General features: G+C 49.6%; 1 protein-coding gene across 2 annotated transcripts in view; it reads right to left on the bottom strand.

Moving 5' to 3' along the window:
- The window catches only part of LOC144138901 (uncharacterized), a 917,654-nt gene that overhangs the window by 330,674 nt on the left and 567,388 nt on the right, over nucleotides 1–19,592 (bottom strand). The window contains exon 1 of one of the 2 annotated variants that reach the window (XM_077671410.1): nucleotides 1,292–2,769. The exons of the other annotated variant lie outside the window; for it this stretch is intronic. Within the exon in view, the coding sequence (XP_077527536.1) occupies nucleotides 1,292–1,334 (43 nt within the window). The 5' untranslated portion in view covers nucleotides 1,335–2,769. Of the gene's footprint in view, nucleotides 1–1,291; nucleotides 2,770–19,592 lie in introns of those variants that run through there. 2 annotated transcript variants of the gene reach the window in all.

The following is a 19,592-nucleotide window of genomic DNA, read 5'->3' as shown; positions in this document are numbered from 1 at the left end:
CTCGTCATTGTCTGCGACCCCAGTTAAATTTAGGCTGAGCAGTATTTAATCAATTATGATCCAACTAGCTCAAATTGTGCCTATTCTGAAAGGGGTTATTTTGGAGATGACCCCATACAGTTCAAGCCTATATGTGAAAGTGAAACGATTGAGGATACATCATTAACCATGCTGTCATCGGTTTCTCACTCTTCTTGCCTTTTTTTTTCAAATCCTGAATCATTGTGCCTATGTATCTGTCACGGAAATTTTGCTTCATGTACGTTTTTCGATCCGTCACCTCATAGTATCAACCCAGATACTTGGCAAGACGATCTGGCATCGCAAAATTTTGTACTCAACGTATTTCAATGTGAGCAATTAATAGATGGCTAGCACAGAACGCGGTACATTTAGTGGGTTACTTATTAAAATGATGACCTAGAATCTTCCCCCGCAATGTGCCGCCGATAGCGCTCACAACAGTGCGAAGGCCTACAAACCTCATGCATTGTCTTCATTAGCGACTTACCCTGCTCAGTCATCACTCGCACGAAAGAAATAGTAAAAAAAAATTGAACAGAAAAGTTCTTTTTTTATGTCCTTGTATCTGGCGTCACAGCTAATGACTTATCCCATTGGGCTGAGTGCAGTCCGGGTGGAGGGGGATCAAGCCCCCGTAAACATTGATTGATTGATTGATTGTTGATTTGATTGATTGTGGGGTTTAACGCGCCGACGCAACGCAGGCGATGAGGCGCGCCGTAGTGGAGGGCTCCGGATTAATTTTGACCACCTGGGGATCTTTAACGTGCGCCGAAATCTCGTACACACGGGCGTTTTCGCTTTTCGCCTCCATCAGAAAAGCAGCTGCCGCGGCCGGGAATCGAACCCGCGACCTCGTGCCCCCGTAAACACAATATGGAATAGTATAAATCCGATCAAAACTGTTCAGGTTATTAAAAGGCTGCTTACAATGCCGAATTCCCCCTGAAGATACATACCTGACTCTTACGCTGAGTCTATTGTCCGTCAGCATTCACCGCAGTAGTGAGTCTGACCCATGAGGACAGACACTGCTTGAATTCACTGCCGTCATGTTATCCTTGTGTTTAAAGTAGAAACCATTTCGAAAGCCCCACATTACATGAGCAGCAAAGTAACGCAAAGTGTTAGCGACCGTAACAGAGAGATACGAAAGTGGCACCGTAGTGCACAACAAGAGATTACCGACAAGAAGAGTAGCTAGCAAACACACGCAACGTTGGTATCTCTACTTATCAACCAAACAAAACAGGAATAAAAAGCTCACCGGTGGGCCTTCTGATTTGTCGTCTTTGCACAACCGCTGCCATGTCTGTGGGTATTCCGTCGGCCTAGGCACAGTTTAACACAACCGCTGACACCAACCGCAGTCCTCTAGATCCGCGTCGTCACGTTGTTGAAGCGTACGTCAGAACTCCGCCGAAAGGAGCGCGTATATCCACCTTTGAAGCTAGTTCGTCCGTCGAAGGAAAAGTCAGCGTCACGGAAATATAGGCGAGCGCCCGTCCGGCGCCGCGAACGGTTTCGCTTCCGACGCTAATCGGAAGCGCTCGGAGTCAGTTATTTTTTTAGAATGCAAAAACAACTGAGGCAGCGTCCGCAGACGACACTGAGAAAAATTTCTTCGCCGCAACAGGCCCGCTACATTCGAGCGAAGAAGCGGTAGTCGTAAGCGCGCAGCCGAACGCGAGCTCCGCAACGGAATCCCGCAGGTGTTCTAGAGCGCATTCGCAGCTGGCGGGAAGAACCGATTGTATACCGTCAGCCAGGCAGAGCGAGTGGCATTTACGGTTCCATTCCGACAGCCGAATAACGCAGCCGCCAAATCAGCGTCAAATGCGATAACGCAATCTGCGCTTGACAGCGACTGCACAATTCATCGTCTTCGAAGAAAACCCGATGACAGCGGCGTTTTTGGTACGCGTCGGCTTCGTTCGGCTCGTTTCTTTCCAGACGACGGAGAAGGTTCGGGCGATGCCGGGCCGCAGCAGACGACTCAAAAAGCGCGAACTTGGCGCGGCGCGTGCGGCGTGACGTCACTTCCGAGCGAGCGGCGAGCAGACGACAACGGTGACACGACGACGGATCGCCTGCCCGTCAAATCGGAAACGGATGGCACGATACGTGTCCGCGCAGGAAGGTCACGGGTGCAGTACGCGACAGCACTGTTTCCGGCGGTTGTTGCCGAAAGCGGAGACTGCAGCAGCGCTCGAAATTGGGTCTCCGGCGCTGGAGAGAAGAGACGAACAGTCAGCCACACTCGCGCGGCGGCGGTCGGCGTCTTGCACGTCACGGCCACACCACACACTTGCCTCGCCGCCTCCGTGCGCTCCGCGCTACCGTGCGAACGGCCACATCGGGCGGGTTCGCTCTGGCCATGCCGCTCTGCACGCTCCGAGAGACTTGGAACGGCCGAACGGCCCTCTTCCCGCTCCGTTAAGAAGGCGAGAGGGTTGGCAACTTTTCTTGCTGCGTTCCCCCCAGCCGCCGCTCTCCCCTCTCGTCACGTACTACCCCCACTCTCTCGCACGCGCACATGCAACTCGGCGGTTATGTAAGCAAGGGCTTCTCCGCGCGCTCACTTCCAAGGCGACGCTGCGCATCACTCGCGGCGGAGGACAAGAAGAAAAGAAGAAAAAACTGTCATTTAGATCGTTTCCTGCTGCGTTTTAACGCCCGCGGCGGTTTTCCTAGCAGCCGCCGACGCTGGTGGCTGCAGTCGAAAAGAACACACCGCAGACGATCCGCAGGCGACGGGCCTACAAAGGCGTAGACGGGGAACAACGGAGCGACAAGACGACGAAGCTGGAAGGGGGCAAGCGGAGTATCACGTACGCGGCAACGGTTTCGAGGAGGGTGCAATAAACCACGTTCAGTGGCGCATTGCGTCTCGCCCTCGCTTTCGGCGAAGAAATGAAAACCGCGGAATCTCTCGCCTAATCTCCAGCGCGTATGCAACGAGATATGTTGACTTTCTGCCCTTGTTTATTTATTCTAAACCGGAAGGTACGAAACGCCCGACCGCGCCCCACCCCGGAATCCTTGCAGCTTACAGATACATAACTAAGCAGCTGCACTGCGGTCTGCTCCGAGAAGGAATAAAGCGCGCACTTAGCCGAACACTGCTATCTTCGAATTCGTATTGCCCGGACGCCTTTAGTCCAGCCTGGAGAAGATCTGCATGCTGCCTCTTTAGTACCTGATATGACGCCATACGTGAACTTAACCGACGCAGTGTATTTTATGAGGAAGAAGAGATGGGCGGTTCGGGGGAGAAGCCTTACTCGAGCCGGGAAGGAATTTTCTCCGCAGGGTGGGCCGCTGGAGTTCGTCCCGTTAAGATGCCATTGGAAAAATTGACAAACCGAACTGGATTGCTTGAGGGCAGATGTGAGGCAACTGGACGCCCGTAAGGCCCTTAAAGTGTGGACGCATTCGTAAACGCCTTCGACGTGTGGACAACTATAATTTGACCGATATCAATGTGCAGCGTCGCGCTCGTGAAGATGACGACAGTGTAAACGACGCCAAGCTCAACGTGGGTCCGTTGACCTTGCAGTGGTGGCTAAACCGAATTAATATGGTGCGAAAAAAGAACAAGATAGTAACATTCGAGTGACGATCCTCCCTCTCGAACGCTACCACTCGTATTAACCTAAATGAAACAACTTTCGAGATTATTATTATTACTATCTTAGTGGTTTTTCAAGTAAGCTTCACATTGCCATCTGGGCTAATAGAAAAATACAAGTTTGGTTCATTAGAAACAACGCCTTGTCCCGGCAACAATTGATGCCAATTTTATAGCAAAGTTCAAAAAAAAAATAATCAAGGCGTTAAAGGAAAACAGATGAATCGCAATGGCAACTCCCCGCCCACTTTCCGGCGATTTCTTTATGACGTCACAGAAACTTTTTGTGCGATTGGCTGCTGCCAACGTAAGCCACCGCCAAGAAACCGGATAGGTCGATAGTAGTTGGGAGCCTCTAGTTCCGTTTTAACGTATTATTTTAATGAAAACATGCAGTTAACACACTGATACGTACGTTATTAGTGTTTTCCTCTATTGCGTCACGCCTAACATCACGTCGTGCGGCGCGAAATTTGAAAGTTGTTCAACGCTTCTCGCATTTTTTTGGTTTGAAAAACGTATTTCGTAGACAATTAATTATTGGAGCGGAGTGAGCCATTAAAGCCTAGTTCGCTCAAACTGAACAAGGTTGCAATTTGCCTCCATTGGCCTTTTGAAGTACGACAAGCAGTCCAAAGGTAAGCACGGCGTACAAATACCGAATCATGGCAATATCCACTGCCAATTTAGCTCGAACGAAAAAAAAAAAGAACAAGTCCGGTAGAAAGGAGCCACGAACACAACGCAGCATTCTGACAGTGGTTCCTTTCTACCGTCGTTGTTTTTTCTTAGAAGCCCAAATTTCCAGTCGATATGAACTGAGCCGCCAAATCCCAAGCAATTCCGTGGCAATAAGAATTCGCACACTGGAGATCTCGGGGCGGACAACTCTGCCGGAAAGATCGGTGACATCACTGTCATAAAAAAAATTTTACGGCGTGGGACTCCGAATTCTTTCGGAATTGTGTTTGTCCAGGCGCACGCCCAAAGAGCCAAGAAAACGTCAGCCTATTCGACGCCAAGGAAATGGTATCCCGGAATTTCTTGCTCATGCATGGCTCTTCTCAGCAAAAGCGTTTATTTTATAACTATACCAATCTCGTGTGCGAGAATTATATCTTTATGGCACAATCAAACAGCCAAAAGGCGTCTATTCGGTCTGGTCCTAATAGAATTCCTCCTGCTTTATTAAAAGCATACGGTAATATGAGCTGGAAATCTTACGTCTACATTGGATGAAGTTCGCTGCGTTTCCACTGCCTTATAAGTTCTAGCACAAAATATGTGTTGTTTATATCCGCTGCCTTTGAAGCAGTGCATGTACAGGTTCAGCTCGATACTGTTCTCTGTTAACACAGCAAAGTAGTTTACTTAATTAATTAGTGGGTCCATCTGCTTATAAGAAATTCCCACTTGTGTGTAGAGTTACTGAGTTACATTATTAATAGATAATGTCCGGGCTGACTATGCAACGACAGGCGTGCCTCGGAATTTCGTAAGGGGACTGTATTGTTATGGTCAATCGTTAATGACGTCAAAACAACAACAAACTCCTCTCCTTGGTCACATGCCAATGATGTGAAAACAGTTCAGGAAGTTCTTACCGTTCAATGTTGCGTGGCTCTTCGGTTTAGTGTAGAATCTTATAGGAGCTGGTGCTGAAAAAACTTTATCGGTGTACAACAAAGTAGACGGTAATAATGAAGTCGTCTTACGCCTTCATTATTACCAACATGTTCCGCGCGCTGAGGCATGAATTTCTTACCTTGTGATTTTTATGGCACTCCAGATTTTCCGCCCAAGCGAAATCTACTTCTAAGCGCGCAGTTTGTTGTTTATTGTTTGTCTTCAGGTTGATTGATTATAAAAAAAAGCTTTATTATCAAAGCATCGAAAGAATGCTAAAGCTTTGCCTCACTGCTACAACCTCGTTCGCATGTTAAAAGCCTTCTAATAGCGTGCCTGTGCTCGGAACCTCCCCTGCTAGTCGGACAGCAATGCCATCGACAATGGGCAGAGGAAGCACTCGTCCGTCTACGAACACCGTTCTTGCGGCCAAAGTGGCGCAGCTGTTCTAGGTTTTAAATGCTTGATCACTTCTGTGTGGACACAATGAGGAAACCCGTCCGTCCGTCCGTCCGTCCGTCCATCCGTCCGTCCGTCCGTCCGTCTGTCTGTCTTTCTGTCTGTCCGTCCGTCCCTCTGTCTGCCTGTCTGTCTTTCTGTCTGTCCGTCCGTCCCTCTGTCTGTCTGTCTGTCTGTCCGCCCGTCTGTCCGCCCGTCTGTCTGTCTGTCTGTCTGTCTGCCTGTCTGTCTGTCTGTCTGTCGGTCTGTCGGCCCGTCTGACTGCCTGTCTGTCTGTTTGTCTGTCTGTCTGTCGGCCCGTCTGTCTGTCTGTCTGTCTGTCTGTCTGTCCGCCCGTCTGTCCGCCCGTCTGTCTGTCTGTCTGTCTGTCTGTCTGTCGGCCCGTCTGTCTGTCTGTCTGTCTGTCTGTCTGTCTGTCGGTCTGTCGGCCCGTCTGACTGCCTGTCTGTCTGTTTGTCTGTCTGTCTGTCGGCCCGTCTGTCTGTCTGTCTGTCTGTCTGTCTGTCCGCCCGTCTGTCTGTCTGTCTGTCTGTCTGTCTGTCTGTCTGTCTGTCGGCCCGTCTGTCTGTCTGTCTGTCTGTCTGTCTGTCGGTCTGTCGGCCCGTCTGACTGCCTGTCTGTCTGTTTGTCTGTCTGTCTGTCGGCCCGTCTGTCTGTCTGTCTGTCTGTCTGTCCGCCCGTCTGTCTGTCTGTCTGTCTGTCTGTCGGCCCGTCTGTCTGTCTGTCTGTCTGTCTGTCTGTCGGCCCGTCTGACTGCCTGTCTGTCTGTTTGTCTGTCTGTCTGTCGGCCCGTCTGTCTGTCTGTCTGTCGGCCCGTCTGTCTGTCTGTCTGTCTGTCTGTCTGTCGGCCCGTCTGTCTGTCTGTCTGTCTGTCTGTCTGTCTGTCGGCCCGTCTGTCTGTCTGTCTGTCTGTCGGTCTGTCGGCCCGTCTGACTGCCTGTCTGTCTGTTTGTCTGTCTGTCTGTCGGCCCGTCTGTCTGTCTGTCTGTCTGTCTGTCCGCCCGTCTGTCCGCCCGTCTGTCTGTCTGTCTGTCTGTCGGCCCGTCTGTCTGTCTGTCTGTCTGTCTGTCGGTCGGTCTGTCGGCCCGTCTGACTGCCTGTCTGTCTGTTTGTCTGTCTGTCTGTCGGCCCGTCTGTCTGTCTGTCTGTCTGTCCGCCCGTCTGTCCGCCCGTCTGTCTGTCTGTCTGTCTGTCTGTCGGCCCGTCTGTCTGCCTGTCTGTCTGTCTGTCTGTCTGTCGGTCTGTCGGCCCGTCTGACTGCCTGCCTGTCTGTTTGTCTGTCTGTCTGTCGGCCCGTCTGTCTGTCTGTCTGTCTGTCCGCCCGTCTGTCCGCCCGTCTGTCTGTCTGTCTGTCTGTCCGTCGGCCCGTCTGTCTGTCTGTCTGTCTGTCTGTCTGTCTGTCTGTCTGTCTGTAGGGGGAAGCGGAAACGCCCGTGTGTGGAGATTTTTGCGCACGTTACCCACGTGGTAGAAATTAATCCGTAGGAGCCTTCCACTACGGCGCACATCACAGCCCAGGCGCAGCTTTGGCGCGTTAAACCCTACAACCATCATCAATTGAAGACGCTGGGCCTTTCATACTATGATGTTAGACTGGTCATTATGTCCCTAAAGGTAGGTTTCAAGAATGCACTTGTGCGTAGTAATGAAGCCGACTTCAAAGGGTTCTGGTACAAAGCAGAGAGGCCTAATTAAGGTTTCATTTGGCAGTTATCCTCCAGAATTACACGAATTATTGTTCCTTCAGTCGCGAATTTTGTGGATTATAGGGAGGCGAGCAAAATTACCTGCCGATTACCTATCGTTAATCGACTAACCTTCGGCTCAAAACATATTGCAATATTTAAGCCACTGTTCGCGCTGACCCTACCGCACCCGAGTCACTTTCGTCTTCTGTATACACGCGGATTAGGCGCAGAAACCCCGTTCGCCGAGGTTCAGAACAGATCCCCCAAAAGCCCTCAATAGCAAGGCATGAGCGTTCGAATTGCCGACAGAGAGTTCTCCGCCCTTACAGCGTCCTAATCAGCCCCGAACGAGGGAGCCTCGAAGAAAGCAGGCTCTGGCATAGCGATTCAATTATCCCCGGGCAGATACAGCGCAATCCTTTGTCCTGGTCACGCCGATACCCCGCGTGACAGATTACGACCGGCTTCCCGGCGAGGCAGGCGCCGACGGCTACACCAGGGCGGACACAAACGCCCAATAATAGGTTTCCGAGGATACATAAATCTACTCGCCCCTGGTGCGAGCGCGTACAAGCGAACGGCGCTGTTCCCCGTACCTGCCGCGAGAAATAACGGCGCGACCGCTGCCGCGGGGATTAGATCTCCGGGAACGACAAGGCGGCTGGCCTGTACGGCGGCTCCGCTTTGACGGCGGCGGCGGCGGCCACCGCGCATGGCACCTGCAAGCTGTGTACAGCGTGGTGGGGTGAAGCATCGTGCTGCTTCATCAACTGTTTCAACCGCTTCTTCAAGCCCAAGAAAAGCACTACCAAGCACAAGAGCAACACTTCCGTCGTCAACATGAACTCCTTCAGCGGCTTGTCACGTCCCACGCTTAGCTACGCGGCCTTGGACCTGCCGCCCGGCATTCACCCTCACCTGGTGTTCGTGAGACTGTCAGGGACAGGGTACGTGACCTTCGATCAATCTACGGACTCGACAAATACTGTTAACTGGACATGGCTCCGCCACTTATAGTGCAATGGAACTGTCGCGGACTCCGCCGTAAAATCTCCGCTTTTAGGCTTTACCTTCAATCCCTCCCACACCCTCCATCTATCATACTCCTTCAGGAAACCCACGGTGTATACAACATTGCAGGGTACGATTCATTCATACAGCCCAGTATACCGACTCGCCGCGATCCCAATCCTCGTACCTATGTTGTGACATATGTCCTCCGCACATTACCAACTCACCAGGTAGATGTTTCCGCATACAACTCTATTATGTCGGAATCGGTCCTTACTATCACTCAGTTTCCTGGATGCTCTATCCCACTAGTTGTCATGAATTCGTATTGGCTTCCTAAGGCGAGACCCGCTTTGGGGTGGTTAGGTAAGATCCTTCGCTCCTACCGCGATCATGCTGTTATTTGGGCTGGGGATTTTAACGCTCACCATCCTGATTGGCTCTACACATACACCTCACCATCAGGTCAACTCCTAAGGCGGGTCACTCAGCAACTCCGATTTTCTCTGCTTAATGATCTAACCAGCCCTACACGACAAGGCAATAGTTGCCAAAGAGATACGATTCCTGATCTCACTTGGGCAATAGGCTTGCCTTCGGCTATATGGGAAGTCCAGGATAATTCTCTAGGCAGCGATCATCACATTATTCACACAACTGTACCCTTGAATGGAGCTTCAATTCCGTCACCGCGAAGTGCTCGCCTCACTAATTGGAATGGTTTCCGGGAATCAATCGATACGGCTGCCATATCTGATTTAAGCACCTGGAATTCTGCAATTCTCGACTCCTATGGCCATAACACCAAGCTTATTGCTCTTTCTGACACACGTCCGGCTGTTGATACACATCTTTTACGCCTTTGGGATCAGCGTCATGCGCTTATGCGCCGATGGAAGCGTAATAAGCGCAATCGCTCCCTCAAAGCACGCATCGATGCTCTCACAATCGAGGCTCTAGAATATGCGCGCACTCTTGAAACATCCAACTGGCTGTCCTTCTGTGACTCTCTGAGTGGAACACTGCATACAACTCGGATTTGGCAACTTATCCGTTCCATGTCCGGGCAGGCACGGCGATCCACGCACATCACATCGTTGCGGTTGCAGACAGGTCTTAGCTTGGCTGATTTGGCTGACGAACTTCAAGCTTCCTTCTTTCCTTTTCCTTCTTTGCCTCCGCCGCCTCATCCTGTCACTTGTCCCACTCAAGAACCTATTGACGCAGATTTTACATTCGCTGAACTCCGCGCTGCACTCACCGATTGCAAACGACACACAACACCAGGACCGGACCTGATTACATACTCCCACTTAAGGAACCTTCCGGACTCCGCTCTAGAAACTCTTCTAAATTTCATCAATGAAGCATGGCGAACAGGCTGTATCCCCCCTGAGTGGAAGACTGCTAACATCCGCCCTATTCCAAAACCAGGCAAATCACTTGCTTTGAACAGTCTACGCCCAATTTCACTTACGTCCTGTGTTGGAAAACTGATGGAGCGTATGGTCCTGCATCGTCTCACTTGGCTTCTTGAACATAGCCAATTCTTTGACTGGACTATGACTGGGTTCCGCGCTCACAGGTCAACACAGGATACAATGCTGCGAATCCAACAAGAGGTGTACGCATATCCGAGCGCAGCCCAACTTAGAGCAATCGTGAGTCTAGACTTCCAAAAGGCGTTTGATGCAGTTTCGCACTCTGCAATTCTTGAACAAATCCGGATACTTACGCCTAGCTCCCGACTGTACAACTACATCCACAATTTTCTGACCACACGACTATACTCGTTGGTGTTAGAGGACTACCGCCAAACCCCCTGGACTCCTACCAGAGGAGTTCCTCAGGGATCTGTCCTTTCCCCTACTCTGTTCAATTTAGCACTTCGCCCCCTGCCTCGTATGCTACATTCCATTCCTAATCTCTCGTTTGGACTGTACGCCGATGACATAACCCTTTGGTGTTCTACCGGCAGCCCAGCTGCACTGTCCGACACACTTCAGGCTGGAATTGATGCGGTCCACTCGTTCGGGTCAAGCGTAGGTCTCACACTATCTCCGCAGAAGTCTGAGTACCTCGTGGTCACTGATGAGCGTTTGCGGGCTAAAGCTAGCGACCAACGCTCTCAAGTAGAACTCGTGATTGATGACATTCCTCTTCCACGTAAGGCCTGGCTGCGCGTCCTCGGCTTCGACCTACAGGATAATGGGAAGGCCTTAAAGTGGCTCAATCGATGTAAGGCTCAAATTACCCAACTAACTCACATAATCGGCAGGCTGACCCGACGTCGCCAAGGCCTACGAGAACACGATATTACGCGACTTGTGAACTCTCTAATATATACTCGCGTTCTTTACGCACTGCCGTACGTAAAATTAACGTCATCGCAACGATCCCAGCTTGAGCGGCTCCTCCGGCCTGCCACCCGCCTGGCTCTAGGGGTACCTAGATATACCCCCCTCGCTAAGTTGGAGGCTGCTCAGCCGTTCGCAACATTGTCAGATCAAGTTGATCTTCATTTGGCGGCACAACACACTCGTCTCCAGCTTACTTGGCATGGGCGTCTTCTCCTATCCTCACTTCATTACGAGGTAGCTTCGTTACCCGAAATTACAGCGACATACCCCCCTTGGTATCCACTCCCTCGCATAAAAGTTCCTACCATTCCAATCAATGTATCCGCAACCTCGCATGCAGGACGTCGTCGAGCTCGAATATGCACTCTTCGCTACCGCTATGGTGATCTAGCAACAGTGACGTACACAGATGCCTCCTTCTCATCCAAAGACGCACGCGGGGTCACAGTAGTTGTTCCTCCTACCCAGCCGCCCTTGCAGAAAAGATACTCGGCCGTTCCTTCCGTCCTGTCTCTAGAGGCTCAAGCAATAACTGACGCAATCTTATCGTTAGCCACTCCTGGTAACCACGTGATCCTCAGCGACAGTCAGGATGCTCTGCGCTTGTTCCAGGAGCAGACGCTTCCCATCAATATTATGCATGCACTCCACACTCATCTGGCCAAACACACTGGTACTAGCTACGTGCTGGACTGGGTTCCTGGTCACGCAGGCGTTCCGGGCAACGAGCTGGCGCATCAGCTCTCCCGTGCTCCGTCCCAACCGGGAGACTCGGAGACGCCCTGGCCAAATCCTTTCCACCCACCCACGCAAGCGCGACAAGCCCGTCTCCATCGACGCCAGACTGTGCAACAGTTAATCGGGGATAGGCAGACTCTTCCGTCCCCCTCTCACCTGTTACCCCGGGCAGATGCTTGTCTTATCCGGCAAGCGCAAACGGACAGCCTTCCAACTCCGCACATACTGCATCGACTACAAGGCCATCGCAGCCCTGCGCGGTGCTCCAAGTGCTCTGGCTTTCCCAATACGCCGCATGTTCTTTGGGACTGTTCTGGTTCGCAACCATCACTCGCAATTCATCTTAAATCCCTTACACCTCCTCCCTCTTCTCTCCAAGACTGGCTCACGCCACCGGAGGGAACAGACCGAGTGGCCTGGTGGCGAGCTTTGGTGGCTCACGTTCGTCAGGTTCTCCCGTCTGTATAGATAATTTTGTTCCTTTCAGAACCCCGGACTTTGGGGGTCTTTTTCTTTGTTTTTTGTGTGTCAATAAAGTTTACCAACAACAACAACCAGTCCGAGCGTTGCCGCGCTTAGCGACTGCTGCTCGGGATACGAAGCCGACGCTTTGGGTGAATATATCTTGCCACGTTATGGGCGCTATGGTTCAAGGCCGCGGCGGTCGGCTGAGGGAAAAAAGAGAGTTATAGCAGACCGGAGAACCGGTCCCGGTACGGTACCCCGTAGGCCACCGACGCCACTGCGCGTGCGCAGAGGCGGCAAAAACTGGTTGTGCGCATGCGCGGGCTGTACCGGGTACCGTAACGGTACCGGTTCTCCGGTCTGCTATAACTCTCTAATGACTGTGTGTGAGACTTTGGTAGTAGCAGCAAGTTAGTTTGTGGCGCCTGGAAAGTTCGCAGGTCCGGGAGGGAAAACGGGGAATATCACTGGCAGCCAGGTGCAGTCACTACGAAACCGTCAATGGCGCCATCGACGGATGTGTTTGTGCCGCTCGCTGACCCAAGCAGATAACTTACTGCGTAGATCCCGTTGCCAAGTTCAATAAAAACATTAATGAAATCCTATCGATGAGTCAGTTAATCAGTCAGTTTGTCAGCCCGTCGATCAACTGGCTGGCTGACAGAGTGGTTAGACCGACTGATTCACTGAAGGCACAGTCAGCTAGTGCTTCCTCCGTCAGTCAGTCAGTCAGTCAGTCAGTCAGTCAGTCAGTCAGTCAGTCAGTCAGTCAGTCAGTCAGTCAGTTAGTTAGTTAATCAATCAATCAATCAATCAATCAATCAATCAATCAATCAATCAATCAATCAATCAATCAATCAATCAATCAATCAATCGTAAGAAGTGGCCGAACTGCTTCCATTATCATTTGCAAGCAAACACCCCCCTCCCCCCCCCCCCCCCCCGTATGCGCGTCCAGTTTGTACATTTTTGTGAAGAGCTTTTTGAAGCTCATCGAGAGCACGACGGGCACGCGTTGGCCAAAATACCATGTATTTGAAACGCTACTCAGCCGAAGAGTGAACCACATGATTCATGTTCTGCTTAAAGTTTATGTTCCAGTTAATGTGCACACCACCCATATACTCGGGTACTTGGTAAGAACGACCCCGGAAGTTCCCCGTGCGCCTCATCAGCGCAACCAGCCGTTCCTCCGTGCGGCGCAGACAGCGTTCAGTATCTTCAAAGGGACACGAGTGTCAGTACCGTGATTTCTTAGGGCTCATTCGGCTTATAAATTTAAAAGATTTAATAGGTAAACTGGAACGAATTCAGAGACTTTGCACACGATTTATATGTTCGAAGTATGAAAGAACGGATTCAGTTACCGAGATGCTAAACCTTCGCGGTTTGGAAACTCTGGAAACTAGACGACAAAAACAACGCTTAGAATTATTCTTCCAGATATTGCAAGGTCAAATAAAAATAGATAAAAGAAATTACGTACACCCCCGAGTAAGCTCAGCAGCCGAATAAACCATGACGCGGCAGTTCGCTCTTTCGGTGCTCGCTCGTACGTCATTCGTAATTCGTTTTTTTTTTTTCTGATGTTATAGAAGCATGGAACGAATTGCCGCCACATATTGTTGAAAGTCGTGACCTTAAGAAATTTGAATGTGCTCTTGATGTTTACTTCGCGCAGCAATGAATGTGTGATTGTGTTTTTATTCTTAGTTGCTGAAAGCGTCAATGTCTACTTGCTTTCCGTATCGTTTGCTTTCCTCTCTGTAATGACCCTCAAGTGAGGGTTGACAGTATAAATAAATAAATAAATAAATAAATAAATAAATAAATAAATAAATAAATAAATAAATAAATAAATAAATAAAAATTAAGGCAGCGACGACAAAAAAAACACAAGAAAAAAAGCTCACGATATGTCACGCTCCACGCGCAATCTCCTTTCGAAATTCGCGCCCGCATTGGCGCCACGAGCCCGTCGTCTCAGCGGAGTGATAGACTACATGAGCTATCGTCACCTTTAACTCGTACACGAGTGTCGCAGTTTCGTATGCATGTGCACGGTGCAGGCAGCGTCCAGTGGTAGCAAAACTCATACCCCCTTCCCCCCCTTTTCCCCAGCCATTTCAAATCCTTCCTTTTAAAATTCTCCTTTACTGCTCCGCTTTCGAAGCATCGCAAATTAAGGACCATTCCCGTCTCCCCCCTTTCCGTTTTGTTCTGCTTTGCTTCTTCAATGCAGAACGGCGTTCCAGCTGAGCCTCTTGGCACGTCTCAACCCGAGAGGCGAGTCACTCGGGCAGTGAAGGGAGGCTTTCATTGCAAAGAACAGGCGTGCGTGTAAGGGCTCTATCGGCGCGTGCATGGCGTTACGGGAGGACTGTGGCGCGAAACGAGTGCGCGATGAGAGAAAAGAAACTCCTTTTGAGGTGACGCGTGACGCCTGGTTCCTTGAAAGGCGAATCCAGCGCGTTCACCGTAACAGCGGCGTGTTTCTACTTTACAGAAAAGCCAACCGGGGCACGCACAATAGGGATATACCTCTGCGAGAGGAAGAACTGCGTGAGTGACCAGGGCAGCCACCGAAGCAGCCCCTTTCAGCGCCGCTTTTGGGGCCTCCCTTAAGCAACCTGCTCGTGCACTCGCAAGGAGAGGGAAATCATTTTGATGACTGAGGAGCGAAAAATTCACGCGTCTCCACGAAGTGAATCACGACGAGTGGGCGAAGTACTGGGGATCGTTCTTGCCATAAATCGCCCGTGGGAGTGCTTACTGCTGCTGAAACGATTTCCAATCCAATCCAATCTAATCCAATCCAATACGTTTCAATCCAATCCAATTTATTACAACCCAATCCAATCCAATGCTCCTCGCGCATGCGCAGCACGGCTCTCCAAGAGCTCTCTCTCTCCACCTCTCTCTCTCTCTCTCTCTCCCTATATATCTCTCTCTGTGTAACCTTTTGTGAACGTTTTATTTTGTTCTTGTTAACCTTCTGTGAACTTTTGGTTCACAGATGTTCCGATTTACACGGTGCTGTGCAGTAAGCACCGACACCGGACGCCGGACAAGCCTCGGCCTTAAGGTGCTTCGCCCCTAAAAGGTGGGCTTGACGGGAATACCGTGTGTCTAGCTCTGTTGTGGGAAGGAGGAGAGAAGAAAATACCCTCAATGAAAAATAAGGTTTGAATCACACAATTATTTCAGTCAATAAACGCCACCTGACGCCTAAATACGCGTCCCTCTGGGTGTTCGTGCATGAAATACATCCTCCAAACTGCGCGTTCTCACAGAGGGGGGTTCCCACTTCAAAAAAAAAAAAAAAAAAGGTTAATCACATTATTTAGACCGGCTACAGTAGCCGTAACAATAAAAGTAACATTTAACCGATAAAAATATAAAATATGACATGATGAGTGCTGAAGGTGGATCACCAGCCAAGCTGGGGCAGAAAGCGAGGAAAACAAAACTGTGGTTGATTCCTCTGTCTTAGGAATTGGTAAAACACGAAAGTGAAATGTGCAGCGAAATCTGCGGGTGAGCATTACTTGCGGGTCGGCGGCTGTCTTGCGGATGTGCTTGGCGAGCGACGTCCTGCTGGCGGGTCGCTTAGGTATACTGGCGTCATTTCCGTGACGGTTATGACGTCAGTCAAATCTTGGTGTATACCGGCATAACACACTTTGGTGTTAAAATATAAAGCCCGAAAACAAACAACCCTAAGTCTAACGTACTCTTTAGTACTAAAGGTTGCTTCCCCGCACGAATACTGTGTGTGCAAGGGTGCACCCTTTACACGCCGCTTGCTTCGTTGAACTGGCGTCAGTTCCGTGACGGATATGACGTCAGGGGAATATTTGTGTACCCAGGAATAAAACACTTTCGTGTTAATATATTTTTACAAGAACCCTCATTCCAGGACGCCCTCCTGGAAAGCTGTGGCCAAGGCTTCCAAGCTGAGATGACACACAATTTTGAAAAAAGGACACAAACTGTCGACGGAAGTCGTACTACGACTAACCGTTCTCCAACGTGTTGCAACTACGGTAGATTGTCTAAAATCTGGAGTATCCGCACCGTTTAAACCTTCTAAATACTCCGTGTTCCCCCAACTCAATGAAAGAGGACAAAAATAATGTGGGGAACAATACCCGCTCCAGCGAAGCTATGACATGTTTAAAGGTAATATATAAAATAAATGAACGAGGCTAGAAGCGAAAATTATTTTTTGAAGGAAAGCCAATTTCAGGATAAAAGAAAAATTTGTTTTTCGTGTTTCATGTTTGGGCAGCAGGTGCATAGAGCGTAGGAAAAACGTCGGCAATCTGGGATTTGATATAAAGTAAATAAGGAAAAACAGCAAGCAAAATGTAATTGCGAAGCGCAGTAGGAAAACGTTTAGTTAACAGCGGTGAAAAATAAAGGAAAAAAAAAATGGTAGGGAGCAGAAAATCAAGCGAAGAACACAGAAGGTTCTTCAAATATAGAAGTCGTCGCAAATGTCAGCCTAAAAGTAGCTGTTTCAGACTGAAAGTGCAGCGGCGGTATTTCCGTTCACGAGAATAGCTAACGGCAAAGGCAGTGCTGTGACGCCGTACACATTATGTATACTATTTACACAATACAAAGGAAGGCACCACCGAGGCACTCTAAAGTAAATAAATAGAACGTCACTGGGTCCAGAGTGGACGATGCAACTATCGCTGCCACGACCTGCTACATATTACCCCCCAATACGAAACCGAAGCACGACGAGACCCCGCGTGAGAAAGGCATGATTTGTCACAGGCAACGGGTCTCCAGAGGGAACACGTGTTACATGTCACGTGCACACAAAACGAGACTTTATAAAACCAGGGGGGGGGGGGGGGGACGTGCAGTGGAGAACCGCACCCATCACAAGTAACATGTTGAGCCGTCGGGATACACGGACCTGTACGTAATGCACGGATGAAAGACTAGTTGAATCAACGTTTATAGAAAAAGTATCTATAAACGTTGATTTGAATTGCACCGACATCACACCTCTAGGGATCCACTCTGTTACCCTTAATGACCTCCCTAGAGAAGGCAAGCGCTGCAGGGGGCGGCAGAAAGTTAGATGGGCAGATGAGATCAAGAAGTTTGCGGGGGTAAATTGGTCGCAGTTGGCACAGGACCGAGGTAATTGGAGATTAATGGGAGAGGCCGTTGCCCTGCAGTGGGCGTAGATAGGCTGGCGATGATGATGATGACATCACACCTCAGGCATGGAACGTGAAGTGAAGTCAACAGGCTCGATTAAGAAAGACCTTGATGGCTTGAGAATCATCTCATAGACGACAGACGTACCCTTTCGTGGAGGAGAAGCAGGCACGGCACCTTTAAATAGAGAGCCTTTAGACGCAGCGCACGCCCGGGCATTTTCGACGTCTCCGCCGTCCGGGAATTTGGACTATACACGGTACGACTGGTACGACGAAACAAAAAAAGTGGAACCCAAAATGGAGGACGGAGGGTTTCTGGTTTTCTGTCGCATCCTGATGCCTCCGTCGGCAGCAGCAGCCTACAAACAAACAAACAAACAAACAAACAAACAAACAAACAAACAAACAAACAAACAAACAAACAAACAAACAAACAAACAAACAAACAAACAAACAAACAAACAAACAAACAAACAAACAAACAAACAAAAACAAACAAACACGAACGCGTCTCGCTTCAAAGAGGCGCGGATAAAGCGGCTTTGCCGCATGGCGTTCTTTCAGGACGGAGAACAAAAACTCGCGCAATGCCAGCCGTAAACAACTTTGCCGCAGAAAGTTTACAAAACACGCAACAGCCCTACGCTGGGGTTCACGGCGAGGCCTGGTAACGACCACTAGCTGACAGTTCTTGCATAAACACAGTGGAGGAAAACTTAACCAGAACGCGAAAAAAAAAAACCAGAGTTTCAGTCATTCAAAACTCCATCAACCACCCGAGCAAACATTACGATCACGCGAAATTTCGTTGTGATGACGCGACACGATGCGAATTGACAGCGTCGATTATGCCGACAATTCGGCGATGTAAACGTCAAAAACTATTCGATCATTGATTAATTTTGAGGACAAAAATTATTGGATAATGAGTTACGCAACGCCACTCCTACAATGATGGGACTATTTGTAGATTTCAGGATTATACTTTACCATTTGGCATTCAAATATTTGTTTACAGACCACGTGACCAACTCGTAATCAGACATACAGACTTCGTTACATCGACTCCGAGAGTGAGCTTCGCCGTGCTGCAAGATAGTGTACAGTGAAGCACGCTTGGGGGTTTTCGACCTCGTCGACACGAAACCGGGACAACCCGCCTGTAAAATCAATGGAATAATTCAAACGATTAACCTCAGCAGACGCAGAGGCTTGTCGTCCCCCAACACTCCCTATTGCGCGCGAGTGTGATACATGTAAAATCTATTGCAGTCAGTGGATCCAGATGTAGATTGGTTGTTTCCTAATCAATTAAGAACTTCATTGCTTGGCTATAGCTGTCTTTAAAAGAACACGGTGACAGACGAAAACAACGAAGCAACAAAATTTAATGTCAGAGCACGAACCACGAGTTTGATCGCAAAACCACGGATTCCTAAAAGTAAGGCCCACATCGCTGACCTGCCACAGTCCTACCTGAACCATTTCGAAAACGGTGAAAAAAGATTGTGGCACAAAATGCGTCGGAACAATTTCTGGACGTCTCCTGGGTTTATAGGGTCACCGCTCTTAGCAGCGCAGTGAAATATTTCGAGGTATTGATGTATACGCCAAGACAAATAATTCGGTTAATGCAATCGTTATCTCACCCACCGCGGTGGCTAAGTGGCGAAGGCGATGTGCTGCTAAGCCCAAGAACTCGGGTTGGATTCTGGCGCTGCCTTTCTGGTGGAGGCGAAAAGCGAAAACGCCCGTGTGTCGAGATTTCGGCGCACTTTATAAAGATCCCCATGTGGTCAAAATTAATACTGAGACCCCCACTACGGTGCGCCTCACAGCCCAAGAGCAGCTTCGGCGTGTAGTTCCACTATCAATCAAGCAAACGCTATCTCAGTCTCCTAGTACAATATGACATCAGTAATATCGCAACCATTTAATCACACAACACTTAAGATACGCGGCACAGTCTAGATATATCTTAAACGGCTGAGGTCGATGAACGTTAACCGCAGCGTCAGTGTAATCAGAGTGCTAGTTCATTTCAGTCAACTTTGTTCCTAAGTACGTTTTGAGGACCGCGTGCCAGCAACACAGGACTTAAACACGGCTAGCGAAATATATGGGTAGCCTGTATTGCCCTATTGTCAGCTACACTTCCTCTGAAACAAATCAAAGCCTTCAGTATTCAAGGAATCACGGGAATATAGAACGGCTCGATTCCGTCCCAAGGAGGGCCTCCGTGCGACAGGATATGATTTTCGCGCTAGAGCAGTGGGGTGGCCGCGGACACTTCGCATGCGCTCCAGTAAGTGCGAACGGCAGAACACAAACATTTCGCTGACCCCGTTGGGTTGCACTTGAGCGACCACGGACAGCTTGTTCTCTCCATTGTGTCGGCGGCGCC

The sequence above is a fragment of the Haemaphysalis longicornis genome, unplaced genomic scaffold (assembly GCF_048455015.1).
Source record: "Haemaphysalis longicornis isolate Haplotype H1 unplaced genomic scaffold, Haemaphysalis longicornis Haplotype H1 scaffold_5, whole genome shotgun sequence".
Classification (NCBI taxonomy): Eukaryota; Metazoa; Arthropoda; class Arachnida; order Ixodida; family Ixodidae; genus Haemaphysalis; species Haemaphysalis longicornis.
This window is presented reverse-complemented; position numbering and strand designations above follow the sequence as displayed.